General features: G+C 37.6%; 1 protein-coding gene across 2 annotated transcripts in view; it reads left to right on the forward strand.

Moving 5' to 3' along the window:
• The first annotated feature begins 1,172 nt into the window (after nt 1–1,172).
• Nucleotides 1,173–17,552, forward strand: part of esr2a (estrogen receptor 2a) — a 20,336-nt gene continuing 3,956 nt past the window's right edge. The window contains exons 1-9 of one of the 2 annotated variants that reach the window (XM_016244550.1): nt 1,173–1,387; nt 3,900–4,032; nt 6,414–6,925; nt 7,035–7,201; nt 9,097–9,213; nt 10,352–10,675; nt 12,753–12,891; nt 14,591–14,724; nt 16,565–16,748. In XM_016244550.1, the coding sequence (XP_016100036.1) occupies nt 6,486–6,925; nt 7,035–7,201; nt 9,097–9,213; nt 10,352–10,675; nt 12,753–12,891; nt 14,591–14,724; nt 16,565–16,748 (1,505 nt within the window). In that variant the 5' untranslated portion in view covers nt 1,173–1,387; nt 3,900–4,032; nt 6,414–6,485. The remainder of the gene's footprint in view (nt 1,388–3,899; nt 4,033–6,413; nt 6,926–7,034; nt 7,202–9,096; nt 9,214–10,351; nt 10,676–12,752; nt 12,892–14,590; nt 14,725–16,564; nt 16,749–17,552) is intronic. The other variant, XM_016244551.1, reaches the window with a different exon arrangement.

The following is a 17,552-nucleotide window of genomic DNA, read 5'->3' on the forward strand; positions in this document are numbered from 1 at the left end:
GCCCAAAACTCGCGTTTGAAATATCAGTGGCAAATCCTTTAAATTAAAACTTACTTACGTGAGTCAGAACTGCCGGCATTTTAGTCTAACGGATCAGTAAACAGTCCTCCATAAAATGCGCTGCACACATCTGGATATTTGGGTTAAACTGTTCTGGAACAGCGTTGTAAATACAACTTAACCACTGATTTGTAGTCGTGTCCTCTTTTGGAAGACCAAACAAAGTAGTTTCGCTTTCACAACAAAAACACAGCGGCCTAGCGGAAGCCCCGGCTTAGCGTGAGCTGAGGCCGGGCTAGAGTGAGCAGAGGCGGCGGGGTTGAGAACGGCGCAGCCGGCGGATCCGACGAAGGAGCGGCAAGCACATGTGACGACCCCGGGCTTCGTCCAGGGTAAAAGCCGATCTGGCGATCCACAGCACTAAGTTGATGTATTTCCTCAGCGACCAGCACGGATCAGCTCTAGGCATGACGAAGCGGATATCGTCCTCTTTTGGAAGACCAAACAAAGTAGTTTCGCTTTCACAACGAAGCACACAGCGTCTTCAGGACATGGCGGAAAGCGGCAACAATACTACAGTGAGAATAAAAGTTACGCCTTCTTTCTTTGCGTGAACATTTGGGCGGCTTTGTGCAAATCTTCCCACACAGTGAGGTAGATATGTGGGGGCGTGTTCGAACGAGCCGTTTTAGGTAGGCGTGGCTGACTCTTAACTTTTATAAAGAATATCTCTTTGGATTTGAGACTTTAGTCTTTGCAACTTTACAGATCTTCTATGCACCAAGAGCTTGTAACACTCCAAAGAGAAGGGACAAATTTAAATCGCATCATATGACCCCTTTAAAGAACTGATGTTTTGTGGTATGTGTTTGTTTCACTTTAAAACATTCTATTCTGTTTGATAAAAAAGCCCTTTGTCTTGTTAGTTTTTTTTCTTCCATTGTGTAATAGATTAAGTTTAAGTGCCTGTATTTCACCAGCCTAAAAGACTGATGTACCAAATAAGTACTTAACTTAAATGACATGAGCATTTTTAAAAAATTGTTTGCATGGAATGATTCAGCTGTCATTAACAATGATCCGGTTCGTAACCTACAGAGCGCCCAGTGAGCAGCAGTTGAACAGCAGATGTTCGAGCAGGAGGCGGGTGTGGTCAGTGACGTACAGACTCTCAAATAAGTACGAGCGTTCAGTGACAGACGGAGCAGAGCACACTTTAACATGTATCCTCCTGACAGCTCATCAAAACACTGGCCATTTCCCTAGTACACAGGCTTTAACAGCGATCAAATCAAGCAATAACATTCTCTTTTGGGATATTTTTCGACTTAGAGATCGAGCCTTACAGTGGACCATCTGTTGATCAACTAAACATCGATTGCAACAGGTAGGTTCACTGTCTTGCAGTCCGTTTTTAGTAAACTTATCGCCCTATATCAATGGCATTGCAGTGATTCATTCAGCGCGTGGGCTTGATTACAGTACGCATGTTTACGCGTGCACTGTTCAATCGAAAATGCCGCAAGCAGGTTAATTAATGGAAGCGTGCAGAACATCTTCTTCATGCACTTTTAAGCGGCATTGCGAGGCATGAGGATGAGAGTGTGTATATGTGCTGTGCATATGTTACAGTTGGTGAATTTATAAACAGAAATCTGGCTATTTTGAAATGTTTCTAGTAGACAAAGGAGAAATGTTGTCCTCAACTGTTATAAATATTCATATTAAATCACTGACACGGATAATTAATTCTTTCGTCTGAGTAATCTGTCACAAGTACATCTTGAAACTACTCTCAGTGATCATAGTCTCAGTGAACATTACCAGTAAAATATTTATGGATTACTTGTACATTTTTCCCCCAAAAAAGTCAGTAATGGTGTCAGTGAGTTTTAACCTGGTCCTGGCTTCAGCAGGTGGTGACATTTAATGGTCTTACAAAACTGTTGTACGGTAATACAAATCAGTTGGTCAGCTGCTGTTATGTGTAGTTTTTTAATGTGGGGTGGATGTATATACATGTTATATAGTGTATGATTTTAACTCTTGCATCTTTTTTAACCACAGGCAGTTTGTGCTACACGGTTTCTTTTGATTTATTCTCAGTTAAAAAGGCTGTGAATTCCTCTCGTATTTCATTTATTCCAACTGTTTTAAATTGCTGGTATTTTTGCTTCTTAAGAGGTCATGTGCACTAGTAAAAAGATTAAAATTAAAATTAAGAATTGTATCTTTTTTTAATTTTGCCTTAATTTTTTTAATTTTGTTATTTTTTGTTTTTATTATAAAAATCGTTTTTTGTATAATTTAAACGTTTTTATTCTATAATATTTTTTTTATGGTGTTTTCTTTTTTTGGTGGTTATATTAATTCTTGCATTCTCTGGGAATCAAACGTATGACCTACTGTTGCTAACACCATGCTCTACTGTTCAAACTACAAGAAGACTAATAATATAGCACTGTATTTTTAACATGCACTATATTATTAGAAGGTTCATAGTCTTAAGGGTTTGCATCAAGCTCAACGGTGGTCTTCCTCCTTGTTCCCACAACTCCTGCACAGGGCATGGTTTCCGTCGCTCCTTCACTCCCTTATCCGTTTTCCGCCAGACAAGGGAGTGAGAGGGAAGATCACACCACGGCCTTGGGCTTTTGTTTTGGGTATGCACTGCTGGCCGGTGACCGGGCGCTCTTTTGCCTCAAGACAAGAGCACGCATCATGCCAGACTGGTTGTCAGGAGAGAGTTGACGCAGTCAGCTTCAGTCTGTCCTGCTTTCGGAGTCTCCTTCTCTCTGTCTTCCGTTCTATCTTAGTCTTTCTTAGCCTCCTCTCAGAGGAATTATAGGAGTTAAAAGGGTTTGAGGTTACTGGGTTTGTAATGGGAAGATTAGTTTCCCCGTTATCCGTATGGTGGGAATGAACAGAGGATTTTACTGTCTGCGTTTGACCAAACTCTACAGCTGGTGATTTGTATGAAGTTGCATACTAAATGCATATTTAGCACTTTACATAAGAAATAGCTATCTAAAAATACAATGACCTGCACTGTAAACAATGTCTACTAAATTTACAATGTGCAATAAATAAAAATTGACACTAAAGAATCACAGCTGTGGTTGCCAGAAATTCAACACAAAAATACACTGAAAATGTTTCCACAATTACATATACTTAGACTACCAAAATGTACCAAAACTACTAAAATGTACTGATAGCCACCATGATAATACAGCTCAATAGAAAGCCACAATAAATCACAGTAGTTCATCGTAAGTGGACTGTCCATAAAACATGGCCAATATTTGTATACAGACAGTTCACAGGGTTATACATACAAAGGCAAAACACCATGATGATACTAAAATAATTAGATAACAAAAATATAAAAGAAACATCTATATAAATAAAATACAATCATGTGTGAGGTCACAACTTTTACTGTTTTTCAGCATAAATTAAATGGTAATGTTAGTTAAGTATGATAGGTTTACATAAAAACAAAAATCATAATTTATTACATTATTTTACAGTACAATTATGTATAATGTGATGTCAAACCACTTACAATTTTTCACCATATACAGTAAGGTAACTTACATTTAACCAATTAACCGTTTTTTACTATAGCATTTTATAGTCTTTTTTCTGTAGTGTGTGATGCGCAAAAAAGGATATAATTACCTATCATGCCGATGCAACGTGGTAATGAGAGTCTTTGGTTTCAATTAATGTCGCTAATCAAAACTTGCATATTAATAATTCATGAAATATAATTTTAATTATTTATAAAAATAGTAAATTAAAAATAATAGGTTTTTTTTACCATTTTATGTGAAAATTAATGTTTGCAATTCACAGCATCATACCTTTTTTTCTGTCATTTTGTCATGTTGCAGGTGCTTGTGCTCTGTGCCAGGGTATGTTTTGGCCAGTTGCCTGTCTGCACTGAAACGAGGGTTCAGAAGTCCTCTGCGGACTCACCAGTGGCTAACTGCCTCTCCCGCAAGTACAGTCTACAACACTGTATAGGTAAGAGTCATTTTAACAGACTTCTGTGTTAAATTTGTAAGAACTAACATGTGCCATTAGAAATGCAGCACTGCAAAGAGCTGAGAGAAATAAAAATGTGTCTTCATGCCTTGAATAATTTTTATGGATATTCTGTGTTAGAGAAATGTAAATGTTCCCGAGGCAGATCTTTAGGCCTTTACGAATGCAACTTAGATTCATGCTATCACTGAGCTGTACGCAACAGGTAGGCCTGTCGCAATAATCAATATATCGACTTATCGCGCAATATACAGTGGGTACGGAAAGTATTCAGACCCCCTTAAATTTTTCACTCTTTGTTATATTGCAGCCATTTGCTAAAATCATTTAAGTAAATTTTTTTCCTCATTAATGTACACACAGCACCCCATATTGACAGAAAAACACAGAATTGTTGACATTTTTGCAGATTTATTAAAAAAGAAAAACTGAAATATCACATGGTCCTAAGTATTCAGACCCTTTGCTGTGACACTCAAATATTTAACTCAGGTGCTGTCCATTTCTTCTGAGCATCCTTGAGATGGTTCTACACCTTAATTTGAGTCCAGCTGTGTTTGATTATACTGACTAAAAAAATGCTTCTACAAAAATGTTTCATCTGCAGATATGGTCTTGTTTAGGGATCTGTGCCTTTGTGCATGCGGACATCTGACTGACATCTGAGTGCATAAAATGGTCTTTAAAATGACAATAATATCGCTTATTGCAATTATTTCTGGGACAATATATCGCACAACAAAAAGTTGTTATCGTGACAGGCCTAGCAACAGGCTGAAAGTTTATTAAACTGACCTAAAATTGGCAGATATACAAGAAACGCAGCTGCTTTTCAGTATTCACAAGCTAATAGCTTCAAACAAATATCTGCTATTAAACTGTAGTGAGACCAGCTTTATGAGCGTTCCTCTAGAGCATGACTAATGTCAGTAGTCATGGGTTCAATCCAGGCAATGCATGAACAGATAAAATCTGTACATTTTAATGTCACCTTGGATAGAAGCATCTACCAAATGCATTTAAATGTAAATTATGTGTATACGGTATATACCGATAATTACGAAAGAAGAACACATTTTACGTGTATTTGTTAGATGATAAAGAATAAGAGTAAGTTGACATATATATATATATATATATATATATATATATATATGAAGTTGGGTTTGATTGAATTTTGCCTCTTTTTTTTTTTGTGGAAAGCACCGTATGATTATCTAGTCTTCCTTAATCCAGTCTTGTCACCCAGCCTGCGCTATGAATGACTTGTCAGTAATTATTGACTTAAGGATGCTCATTTTGTCTGGTTGTAGCTTAATGAAAATATACTATCATTCAACAGTTTGGGGGTCAGTATTTTTTATTCATTTATTTTTTTTGTGGATAGAAATTGATACTTGAAGCAAGGACACATTGAAAATCAAAAAATGATGATGATACGATGTATAATTTTTTTGGGCAGACAATGTATTATTATCTTTCCCCCCATAAAAACATTTAGCAACACAACTGTTTTGCACACTGGTAATAATAAGAAATATTTCTTAGCACCAAATCACCATATTAGAATGATTTCTGAAGGATCCTGTGACATTGAATACTGGAGTCACCATGTATGGCATCACCAAAATAAATGACATTTTAAAGTATATTATAATAGAAAACAGTTATTGTAAATTGTTATAATATTTCACAATATTGCTGTTTTTTTAAATCTATTTTTAAATAAATGCTGCCTTGGTGAGCATGAGAGACCTTCAGAAATATTTAAAATATCTTACTGACTCCAGTCTTTTCAATTGTAGTGTTGACAAGACAGTTCCAATCTGATTGGTAAATACTGCATTCTGGCTCTGCTAAAATACACAATATAGTATGACATGAAAGGTGTTTACCTAGCTATTGAGTATATGACTAAGCAGTGGCAACAACTATGAACCTCTATCTTCTAGTGCAGAAGCTTTTTGATGCCAAGGACCTGTAACTTTCTAAAAATACAATATTTTCTTTTATAATACCTAGTTTACCTAGTTTGTGTGAAAAATGATGTGATATTGGCCACCAGAGACCTTAACATATTATGAGTGCATTTGAAGTTGGAAAATGCATTCTAGACTGATTATATGGTATTTAGCCATTGATTTAAAAGTTGTTGGTATGCTGATTTTGTTTGCAAGCAATTTGAACCTCTTAATGCATTTGCTTCCAATAGGTCATTGATTATTTGAATGTGCTTTTCTTCAAGAGATTGAAAGTTAAGAACTGCTCACTAGAACAGATACAGAATGAATAATATTAGCAGTGCCTTTCCTGTTAATTTCTCACTATAAATGGAAAGCTTCCTGTCGATTGTGTATTAGGCTGCAACAGGTTTCAGTATCGATGTGTGAGGAGTTCAACATGACTTACAGCAACAGTTCCCTGTTGATGATATGACAGCACTGAACTCTTCGGCACTGTTCGCCTTCACCATGTCCGAGTATCCCGAGGGAGACAGCCCTCTACTTCAGCTGCAGGAAGTGGACTCCAGCAGGGTGGGAGGCCACGTCCTCTCTCCTATCTTTAACTCCTCCTCTCCATCCCTGCCGGTGGAGAGCCACCCCATCTGCATCCCATCACCCTACACAGACCTCGGCCATGACTTCACCACTCTGCCATTCTACAGTCCCGCTCCGCTGGGTTACGGCACATCTCCTCTGTCCGACTGCTCATCAGTACGGCAGTCGCTAAGCCCCACCTTCTTTTGGCCACCTCATAGCCACGTTTCCTCACTTGCATTGCATCAGCAACAGACTCAACTACAACAAAACCATCCAACTGGTGGGACATGGGCGGAACTTACACCACATGATCACGGCGAAGAGGAAAACTGGTATGTGGAAATACAATTATTTTTTTGACTTCGTACAATTACATAGTACTGACTGTCTAGTTACTAGCACAAAAGCTACTCAGATGCATGTGTCCGCTCTGCTCCATAGCAAACCGCTGGCAAAGAGGGTAGCAGATGCAGAGGAGACTTCTACCTCTTTGAGAGGTAAAGCTGACATGCACTACTGTGCCGTCTGTAGCGATTACGCTTCTGGGTATCATTATGGCGTGTGGTCGTGTGAAGGATGCAAAGCCTTCTTCAAGAGGAGTATACAAGGTATCGCTCTCTGAAATTACTCATGTACTTTGTTGTGTACTTATTAGTAAGGATGCACCGATATTAAAAATCTAGGCGATATTGATCATCTGATAATAATTTTCATGTTATGACCTATAACCAATAAATGGCTGATATTAAAATTCTATTTGTCTAAATTAATTAAAAAATAAAACCCTGAAAACTGAAATCAATCATTTTAAAAGGTTAGTTCACCCAAAAATGAAAAATAGCCCATGAATTACTCACCCTCAAGACATCCTAGGTGTATATGACTTTCTTCTTTCATATGAATCCAGTTGGAGTTATATTAAAAATGGTCTTTGATCTTTCAAGCTGTTTAATGGCAGTCAGCGGGTGTTGCAGTTCATCAGTCCAAAATAAGTGAAATAAAGCGCATCCATCCATAATAAAAAGTGTCTCACACGGCTCCGGGGGTGAACAAAGGCCTCCTGTAGCGAATCGATGCGTTTTTGTAAGAAAAATAACCATATTTAAAACGTAATAATCAATTTAATCTAGCTTGTGCTCACTGTTGTACATGGAAGCAGCTCCAGGCGGATGATGTAGGACGTCGGCGTTGCTCATGCGCCGCTCAGAAGTGATGAATGTGGAAGCGCAGGGGAGAGATCAAAACAAAACACCGGTCACTTATTAGAAGTACAAAACGAGGATTTGTAAAGAAGAATGTCAGAGGATTTCAATATAAGCCAAGAGGAGACTGGTTTTCCTTTGCTAAAGTAAGGAAACTTTGCTTCCTTTGCTCCTGTTAACAAATGTTGGTTTTCACAAGACTCACCGGCGCATGCGCAATGCTGACATTTTACGTCATCCTCCCGGAGCTGCTTCCGTGTATAACAGTGAGCGCAAGCTATATTAAATTGATTATTACGTTTTGAATATGGATATTTTTCCTACAAAATCGCATCGATTCGCTACAGGAGGCCTTTGTTCACCCCCCGGAGCTGTGTGAGGCGCTTTTTTTATTATGGATACATGCGCTTTATTTCACTTCTTTTGGACTGATGAACTGCAACACCCGCTGAGTGCCATTATACAGCTTGGAAGATCAAAGACAATTTTTAATAAACCTCCCGATTGGATTGGTCTGAAAGAAGGAAGTCATATACGCCTAGGATGGCTTGAGGGTGAGTAAATAATGGGCTAATTTTCATTTTTGGGTGAACTAACCCTTTAAAGGGATAGTTTACCCAAAAATTAAGCTAGAGAAGCTAGAGATTACGGTTTATAAAATTTTAAATACGGATATTTTTCTTACACAAGCGCATCCATACAGGGTAATCTAAATGTAAAAAAAATTGGGGGAATTACCATGCTTATTTTCTACACAATAAAATTGACTGTTCTGGTAAATAATACTAGTATACTCTCCATCCCTTCTTTAAAATGTAAGATTAAAGGTTGAAATCTCCCACACTGATAGAATGTCCAGCATTCAAATGTAACTGAGTGCGATGGTGGCATCATAAATTTGCATACTGATTTGTGATTAGACTTTTATATGTGCTGAATTGTGAACGGCCTTGTCCCCCTTGCATGTAATTAACCATTAGCAGCCATCTTTACAGTGTATAATGATGCCTTTGCAGCCACATTTTCCTTCATAAATGCTAATCCTCATAAATTTAACTCTGGAATAATTGATTCTAATTGGTCAGTCATGGCATTCTGTGCTCAAATATTTTTATATAATGATTCTACACTATTATTTTTCCATTGTCCCTGACAACCAATGCTGTGCTATTTTAATGTCTCTATAAGGCCAATCTGGCCACTGCTTTGCAGTCCATAAGCATTGTAACAGATTTGTCAGCTTGTTAAGCTCTAAGCAACTGCTCAGTGGATAATAAGGAACATCTGATTAATTTTCTCAGGACACAATGACTACATCTGCCCTGCCACCAACCAGTGCACCATCGACAAGAACCGCCGCAAAAGCTGCCAGGCCTGCCGTCTCCGAAAATGTTATGAAGTTGGAATGATGAAATGTGGTGGGACTCTTTCGTTTTCCATTCCTCCCTACCAACACCTTTTCTACACCCACACAGTTACCAAATACTTCATCAGAGATTGCTGCAAAGTCATGGACTTTGGAATTTATGTGCCAATATTAAACAGCTATCATGCCGTGAAGTATTGATATGCATCACCATTGTAATGATAATGTGATAGAGCCCTGATTATTTATAGATGTTGGTCAAAAGTTGCACCAAAACAACCCAGATAAATTACTCAGAACTGATCTCATCATACATAAGTTTTAAGATTTCTCATAATAAAAATTCACACATATTTGAACCAGACAGTCTTGCATGTGGTCTTTTGAGCTGTTTGTGAGTTGGGTGAGTATCTTGGAGAGCTTGTTCCTGCTAGTCGAATTAAGCCTGTGTTGCTGTGGAGACTGTTACCGTCTATCCTCATCCGGTGTTTTAGGACAGTCTACTTTCACAGCTTTGAAAGTGATGTACTCTCATCTCATTGGCTGATGTGGTTGTTTTGAGCTCTTTAGAATGTATCAGATGTCATATAAAATACACAATTTTGTAATATGTTTTTGCAGCTTTTGGCTTTGCCTTCTGTTCAAACTAATTTTGGTTTTGATAATGTTAATTTTAATATATTAACATTAATTTATGAATTTAAATACCTTTAAGTCGTCCCTTGGAATTTTGCTGAGGCCCCGTGGTTGAGAACCACTGGTTTAAGACAAAACTGGGATTATAGGGAAAGTGTGTCATTTCTGCACCTCTATTGGCACCAAACATATATGCAAAGGTGATGAATGTTCATGAACAGCTCCCTCTGTCTACCATTGGTCAGACAAACACACAGTCCTGCCTACATTCACGCCATTGGTTGCACCAAATGTTGCTGTGCTGGTCAGGATGCCCAAACAAACAAGCAATGTTTTGCAGCTGTTTACACTTTGGGTTAACTTACGAATTAATGACTTACTCTTGACTCTGCATAGTAGATTGTAGAAAGAATGTAAAAAAAAATTACACACTTCACCTTTATATCAGCTGCTATTGATTGGACTATTGCTTGTATATTTAGTCCGTATAAACCTTTAAACCAGCATAGATGAGGTTGAAGTGAATTGTGCAATTTACATGGCGTTTTTCACAGGGTTACGGAGAGATCGTGGCAACTACCAACAAAGAGGAGCACAGCAGAAGCGACTGGCACGATTCTCTTGCAGGATGAGAACAAGTGGCCCGAGATCTCAAGAAATCAAAAGTGTCCAACGTCCCCTCAGTGGAAATAAGGTGGTTACCATGGCGTTGAGCCCTGAGGAGCTAATCGCTCGAATCATGGATGCAGAGCCACCCGAGATTCATCTAATGAAAGATGTGAAGAAGCCGTTCACTGAGGCCAACGTCATGATGTCACTGACCAACCTGGCTGACAAAGAGCTTGTTCACATGATCAGCTGGGCCAAGAAGATCCCAGGTGAATGTATAACCAGATTCATAGGAAAAACCTATTCAGTTATAACACTAGCAAAGTGTGTTAATAGATTTCTGTTAGTTTATAGAACACTTCTAATAACACAAATCTGCCTAACTGCAAATCCACATGGAAAAGAGCCTGTCGGTCAGCATCAGTTTGTAGACCAAACCCGCAAAGCTGATTCACTGTGGATTCACTGGAATTTCAAATGGGTTTTTAGAGTAGCATTTTTCAATTTATGAGTACAGCAAGGAATGGGGTTAACATTACTTGAGGAGAATTTGTCATCTTCTGAATTTAGGATATTGTAAATTACAATTATTACGTCATACATAACATGTTTAAACAATTTTTACAGTTGATTTGTGCTTTAAAAATTTTGCTAACAAGTTGCTGCATGAGGTGTTCAACAGTTCAATTTCACTTCATTCCTCAAGCACATAGCAATTTGAACATGGTATGACTGTGTGGGTAAGTAATTATTTTATTTGTTAAGATTAATAAATGTTTTAAAGCACACAGTTTCAGATTCAATTTGACCACTGTATGTAATTCATGTTATTGAACCAAACGTGTCCTCAAGTGATGTTAACCACAGATGTTATTGATTTCATAAATCAAAACTCACTATTCTAAAAAAACACTCAAAAATGCTCATTCTTTTCATAGTTTTAGACTGCAAAATATCTTTAATATTGAACTTTGAAGAAGCATTTTTGTAGCGGATGGATTAAATAGATTTTCTGGTTGGAAGCGTTTTAACATTAAACTTGATGTGTAATGCGTCAATGTGTTTAATACAGAGCCCCTACAGCAGGGGTCTCCAAACTCGGTCCCGGAGAGAGTTTAGCTCTCAACACACCTGTCTGGAAGTTTCTAGTATGCGTAGTAAGACCTTAATTAGCTGGTTCAGGTGTGTTTAATGTGGCGGTTGTGATATGGAAACAAAAAAAAGGGGATTGAGGAAAAATTCCCCCTTGCAAAATTGGTGATTTAAAAAAATGTAGAAGTAGGAGGAAAAACTATATTTCAGTGATTTTGCAAGCTAGCACAAAGTTGGTCAAAAGACAAAGCAATACTTTTGCAAGAAAACGGAAGAGTTTCCTGAGAAATGCAAAAGTTTTGCGAGTGAAATCAAAAGCTTTGAAATATAATTTTACAATTTTTTTTTCATTCAACATGTTCCTTAGGGTTTTCTAATAGATTTATAGATACATGTATGGTATATATAAAATCTATTAGTGATTCATAGGCAAATGATTTATAATTTATCAGCCTTAAATCTGCAATGAAGGAACCATAAGAAGTCTTTTCCCTTGAAGGCAGGGTAGGTGATTTGGTTCAAAAACATTTTTTTGTTATGCTGGTCTTTTGTTATGTCTGTGAAAGGCATAGGACCATACAATTTTCTTCCAATCATATCCCTTGGTCAGAGTGCAACAGTAAAGCGTGTTCCATTACGCTATTGCAGAATAAGCAAGAACGGAAGGCATTATTATTGAAATATGCACCAATGTTGCATTCAGCCCTCCACCAACACCGTCTCTCATTGTGTCGCTGGTTAGCCTCTGGTTTGCATGTGTGTTTTGGTGGAGGCGTGGCTTAGGAGAGGGATTTGCAGGGAGGGTGGGATCTTATGCTTTCAAAACTAGATTGCCATTGCTAGCCTCTCTAAAATCGCCTACCCTACGTTTAATATTTTTTCAAATGTATTTGATGTTTCCTGTTTTCTTGTCTGATTTATCATTTTAATTATTTCTTGGCTTTTGAGATGGGCAGAGTCTTTATTAGTGAATCACCCTGTTCTGATTCAGAACATGAGCAGTTTGTTTATTCTGAGAACATCAGCAAACCATCCCTCAGACCCTTCTTCGATCCCCAGGGATGAGCTTCTTATGTGGCGACACAAGCCTTATCTTATTCAGTTTCATTCAGTGAAGTGCTGCCTGCTGAAATTAACTACTGTATTAATTGTGATTACCTGCAAACTATTGACTGGGTTTGAATGATATGGATTGCATGAAACTGTTTTTGGATGTGCATGCAGTTGTTAGTAAGTGCTTATTTCTCCCTGCAGGTTTTGTGGAGATCGGTCTTTTTGACCAGGTCCATTTGCTGGAGTGCTGCTGGTTAGAGGTGCTGATGCTGGGACTGATGTGGCGGTCGGTTAATCATCCTGGAAAGCTCATTTTCTCCCCAGACCTCAGTCTCAGCAGGTAACTAGTGTCATTTAATTGCGTTTATCCTACCCATTGCCTAATTAATGAACAGGCACATCCATCTATCTGTGCTTTGAATGTTTTTTTTATTGTCAAATGCTTTAGATGGTCAGTATTTTTATGTGCCAGTATGGTATAAGATATAGGGGATTTAAGTCACTGATTACATGTTGATGACATTCTGATGTACAGACTCTAGTTAACCCTCTGGTCACTTGAGAGTGTAAAGTTAGCAGTGCCAACCTAAATATATTCAGTCAATAACATGACATGACACTCATTTTGTCTGGATTTATTCATTTCTTCAGTGCATTTATCCCCCCAAAAATGCGGTTCATATGATGAGCATGTTTTAATTCCTGAATTTAATTTAATTTTTATATTTTTGGGGAGGACATAAAATTAAATGAGTCAGGGTGATGCAACTGTTGTATCAAAATGAAGAAAAAGGTCTCATTAAAAAAAAAATGCTGAAGTAGTTTGGCATAATTTTTTTTTTAGCATTATTATTACTACTACTACTAGTAGTAGTAGTACTACTTAAAAATACAGTAAAAGACTTTTGCTAATGACTTGTAAACAAAATATTTTTTAAACAAAATAAACTATTAACACCACAAGACATTTGTTTATCAATATTCATTACATTTAAAATTATCTTGAAAATGTACAAATCTATTAAATCCATTCGAAATCAACATTAAAACAGTATGTTTCTAATAACTTGGCACCTGTGTTTTCACTAGAAATTTATTATGTAATATAAATTGTAACGTGTGTCTTCTCACACTGCAGAAGCTTAGTATAAAGAACTGTGTATTCATACCAGTTGTGTTTGCGCAGAATATAGCAAAATATCTGAAGAATATTGCTGTGAAACAAAATCAGCGGTTTGGCCAGATGTGTCAGAGTGAGCGTGAGGCTCTGTGTGGTGCGAATTAGAGAGCTGCGGGAAGACAGGAACTGATTCAGCTATGGCTTGTGTATTATCACCCCCCTCTGCTCTACTGCCCTTTGTACCCACTAACATGGTGTGTAACCAATGTTTTAATGTGAGAAAAAACAATTGGGCCAGTGTTACAGATGCTCCGCAGAATTTACAGTGGGTACGGAAAGTATTCAGACCCCCTTAAATTTTTCACTCTTTGTGATATTGCAGCCATTTGCTAAAATCATTTCAGTTATTTTTTTTTCCTCATTAATGTACACACAGCACCCCATATTGACAGAAAAACACGACTACACTTCCAAACAGTCATGGGTGAGCTGTAAATATGCTTACCATTTGATATGCTGCCAGACATTTACTGTATTTTCATGGGCTGCATTTTGGAAAAGGAATTAATTGTATTATAGCCAACTGGATCCCTGAGTTTAACTTGGTAAACTGCTTGTCAGCATCAAAAAAGTGCCAAAAAAATAGTGCATGTCTGTTCTCACAAGTTTTAATGAAGTGTTAGAGCCGTTCCCAGTCTCATTCACTGCTGCAGACCCAATTGCAGCACCTCTCAGCGTCTCAGAGAGCACTAGTACTCTGATTTTCCATTGACGCTTTGTACAGACTTCGCCATTCGTACTTTCAGTAGGTGCCAAGTTTGGAATAGGACTACTGAGGTTTGAGATTGAGGCCCGGTCCTGGGTTTCTGATGGTGTGAAGCTAATTTGCAAGACTGCTAAATGTCTTTGTGTTTGTCAGGGATGAAGGCAGCTGTGTGCAGGGGTTTGTGGAGATCTTTGATATGCTGCTGGCAGCCACGTCCAGGTTCAGAGAACTGAAGTTACAGAGAGAGGAGTATGCTTGTCTCAAAGCCATGATCCTTCTCAACTCCAGTGAGTGTTCTCATTAAACGTTTTATGAAATGTGAAAGCATTTTTACCACTTGTCTTACTAAAACAAATGTATTTTTATTAGAAAAAAATGAATGTGTATGTTTTGTTGACCTTCCCTGTAGGATAGACAAACGGTGGATATCAGTCTAATATCTCAGTTGATTAAATAGAATGCATTCACAGCACATTCTGAAAAATTCTCAAAAAAATATTTTTTAAACTTTAGAAAAATGTATGAAATCAAACTTTTCTCATTGAAAATGTTCTATTGTGATATATGATATCAAGCTCTGTTGTTTAAATGTACACACATGGTCTTTTTTCATTTATTTATTTTTGACTGTCACATGACCCATGATGCCAGACTGCAGCCAGTAAATAGAAAATTTGAGGATTCATTAATATTTAATCTTAATCAATGTTAATTCATAAAGAACTATTTTCTAAAAATGTTTTTACAGTCTTCAGTGTCACATGATCCTTCAGAAATCATTCTAATATGCTGATTTGCTGATTCACAACATTTATAATTATTTTCAATGTTGAAAACAGTTGTACTGAACATTTTTATGGAAACATTTTTCAGGATTATTTGATAAATAGAAAGTTTAAAAGAACAGTATTTATTTGAAATATAAATATTTTGTTACATTATAAAATTTGACTAATTTAATGAGTCCTTGCTGAATAAAAGTATTCATAAAAAAACAAGAAAAACATACTGACCCAAAACTTTTGACCAGTATTGTATTTTTATTTTTATTTTTAAATAATCAGTTAACAATGTCAAGTATAGTAAAATGTACTGCAATATGCAGAATAACATTTTGAAAAAAATTGGGAAGCATAAAAGATTTATTGCTAAATCTGACAACATTTTGAATCTTTTCACTGTTCTATACTTTAATAAATGGTGGATTTTTTAATATGGTTTCATGTTTTAGCACAAACTGCAAGCTAAATTAAATAAGTCAGCAAATGTATACAGTCTGTCTCTAACACTCGATTGTAAAGTAAAAAACAAAAACATCAAAAAAAGTATATAGTATAGTATATCAAGTATAGTGAACATCCATAAACATACTCGGAGTAGTCTTTTGGCTCTGTTGATCATAAATGAGTTCTGTGGCCTAGTGCTTGTGCTCCAGACATATATGAGTGATTCTCACACGGGAGAAGTGGGTTCGATTCCAGCTGGTGTCATGCAGTGATCATACTCACCTTCATTTCTTGATTAATTGCTTCTGTTGTCCTCATTTGTAAGTCGCTTTGGATAAAAGTGTCTGATAAATGACTAAATAAATAAATAAAATAACATTTCCTGTCCTCTTACTGTCTCTGTCATCAAAAGTCCAAACAAATTGCTGACCTCCACAAAGCCATAATAAATAGTGTTCACTCCAGGCCCATAACTCAGAGGGTTACTACTATCCTTGCTTTAATTGAAGGGAGTGTTGGCAAGGCCAGGCCAGCTCACGCACTGTAAAGTCTTAATGGGGACAACATGCCTTTGCTCCAAGTATCCATTTCATAGCACACACTTATGCAAGTAACAGGCAGTACCTGCCAAGTGTTCAACGTCTGAAGGAACCAGTATTTCTTGGAAAACTACTTTTTCTCATGCATTATCTCTTCATTCTCAGCCCCCAACAGCTGTCTTCACTTTGTCCCCTCTGTATAACTTATTTGATTGCTTCAGATGTGTTGCGTTGTTTTTGAATGGGATATTCTTTGAATTGGGTGCTTATTTGGGTATCACCCTCTATTATTTCAAACGGCTGTAAATGTCAGCGTCTCGCGGCTTTAATCTCTGCAAACCTGCGCTCGTGCGTCATTGCAGACATGTGCCTGAGTTCGGCGGAGGGAGGAGAGGAGCTGCAGAGCCGGTCGAAGCTGCTGTGTCTGCTGGACTCGGTGACGGATGCTCTGGTTTGGGCCATCTCGAAGACAGGCCTGAGCTTCCAGCAGCGCTCCACCAGACTAGCCCATCTGCTCATGCTGCTCTCGCACATAAGGCACGTCAGGTACAGACAATAAAAACCTTGAACGAGGAACTTTTGACACTCCTTGATTGCACATGACTCAAAAAAGGTAGCTTGTGCTTCGTACACATACAGGTGCATCTCAATAAATTAGAATGTCGTGGAAAAATTCATTTATTTCAGTAATTCAACTCAAATTGTGAAACTTGTGTATTAAATAAATTCAATGCACACAGACTGAAGTAGTTTAAGTCTTTGGTTCCTTTAATTGTGATGATTTTGGCTCACATTTAACAAAAACCCACCAATTCACTATCTCAACAAATTAGAATACTTCATAAGTACTTTATAATACTTAAAAAAAAAAATTTGTGAATTGTTGGCCTTCTGGAAAGTATGTTCATTTACTGTACATGTACTCAATGCTTGGTAGGGGCTCCTTTTGCTTTAATTACTGCCTCAATTCGGCGTGGCATGGAGGTGATCCGTTTGTGGCACTGCTGAGGTGGTATGGAAGCCCAGGTTTCTTTGACAGTGGCCTTCAGCTCATCTGCATTTTTAGGTCTCTTGTTTCTCATTTTCCTCTTGACAATACCACATAGATTCTCTATGGGGTTCAGGTCTGGTGAGTTTGCTGGCCAGTCAAGCACACCAACACCATGGTCATTTAACCAACTTTTGGTGCTTTTGGCAGTGTGGGCAGGTGCCAAATCCTGCTGGAAAATGAAATCAGCATATTCAAAAAGCTGGTCAGCAGAAGGAAACATGAAGTGCTCCAAAATTTCTTGGTAAACAGGTGCAGTGACGTTGGTTTTCAAAAAACACAATAGACCAACACCAGCAGAT

This window comes from Sinocyclocheilus grahami, unplaced genomic scaffold (genome assembly GCF_001515645.1).
Source record: "Sinocyclocheilus grahami isolate Dianchi unplaced genomic scaffold, SAMN03320097.WGS_v1.1 scaffold722.1, whole genome shotgun sequence".
NCBI lineage: Eukaryota > Metazoa > Chordata > Actinopteri > Cypriniformes > Cyprinidae > Sinocyclocheilus > Sinocyclocheilus grahami.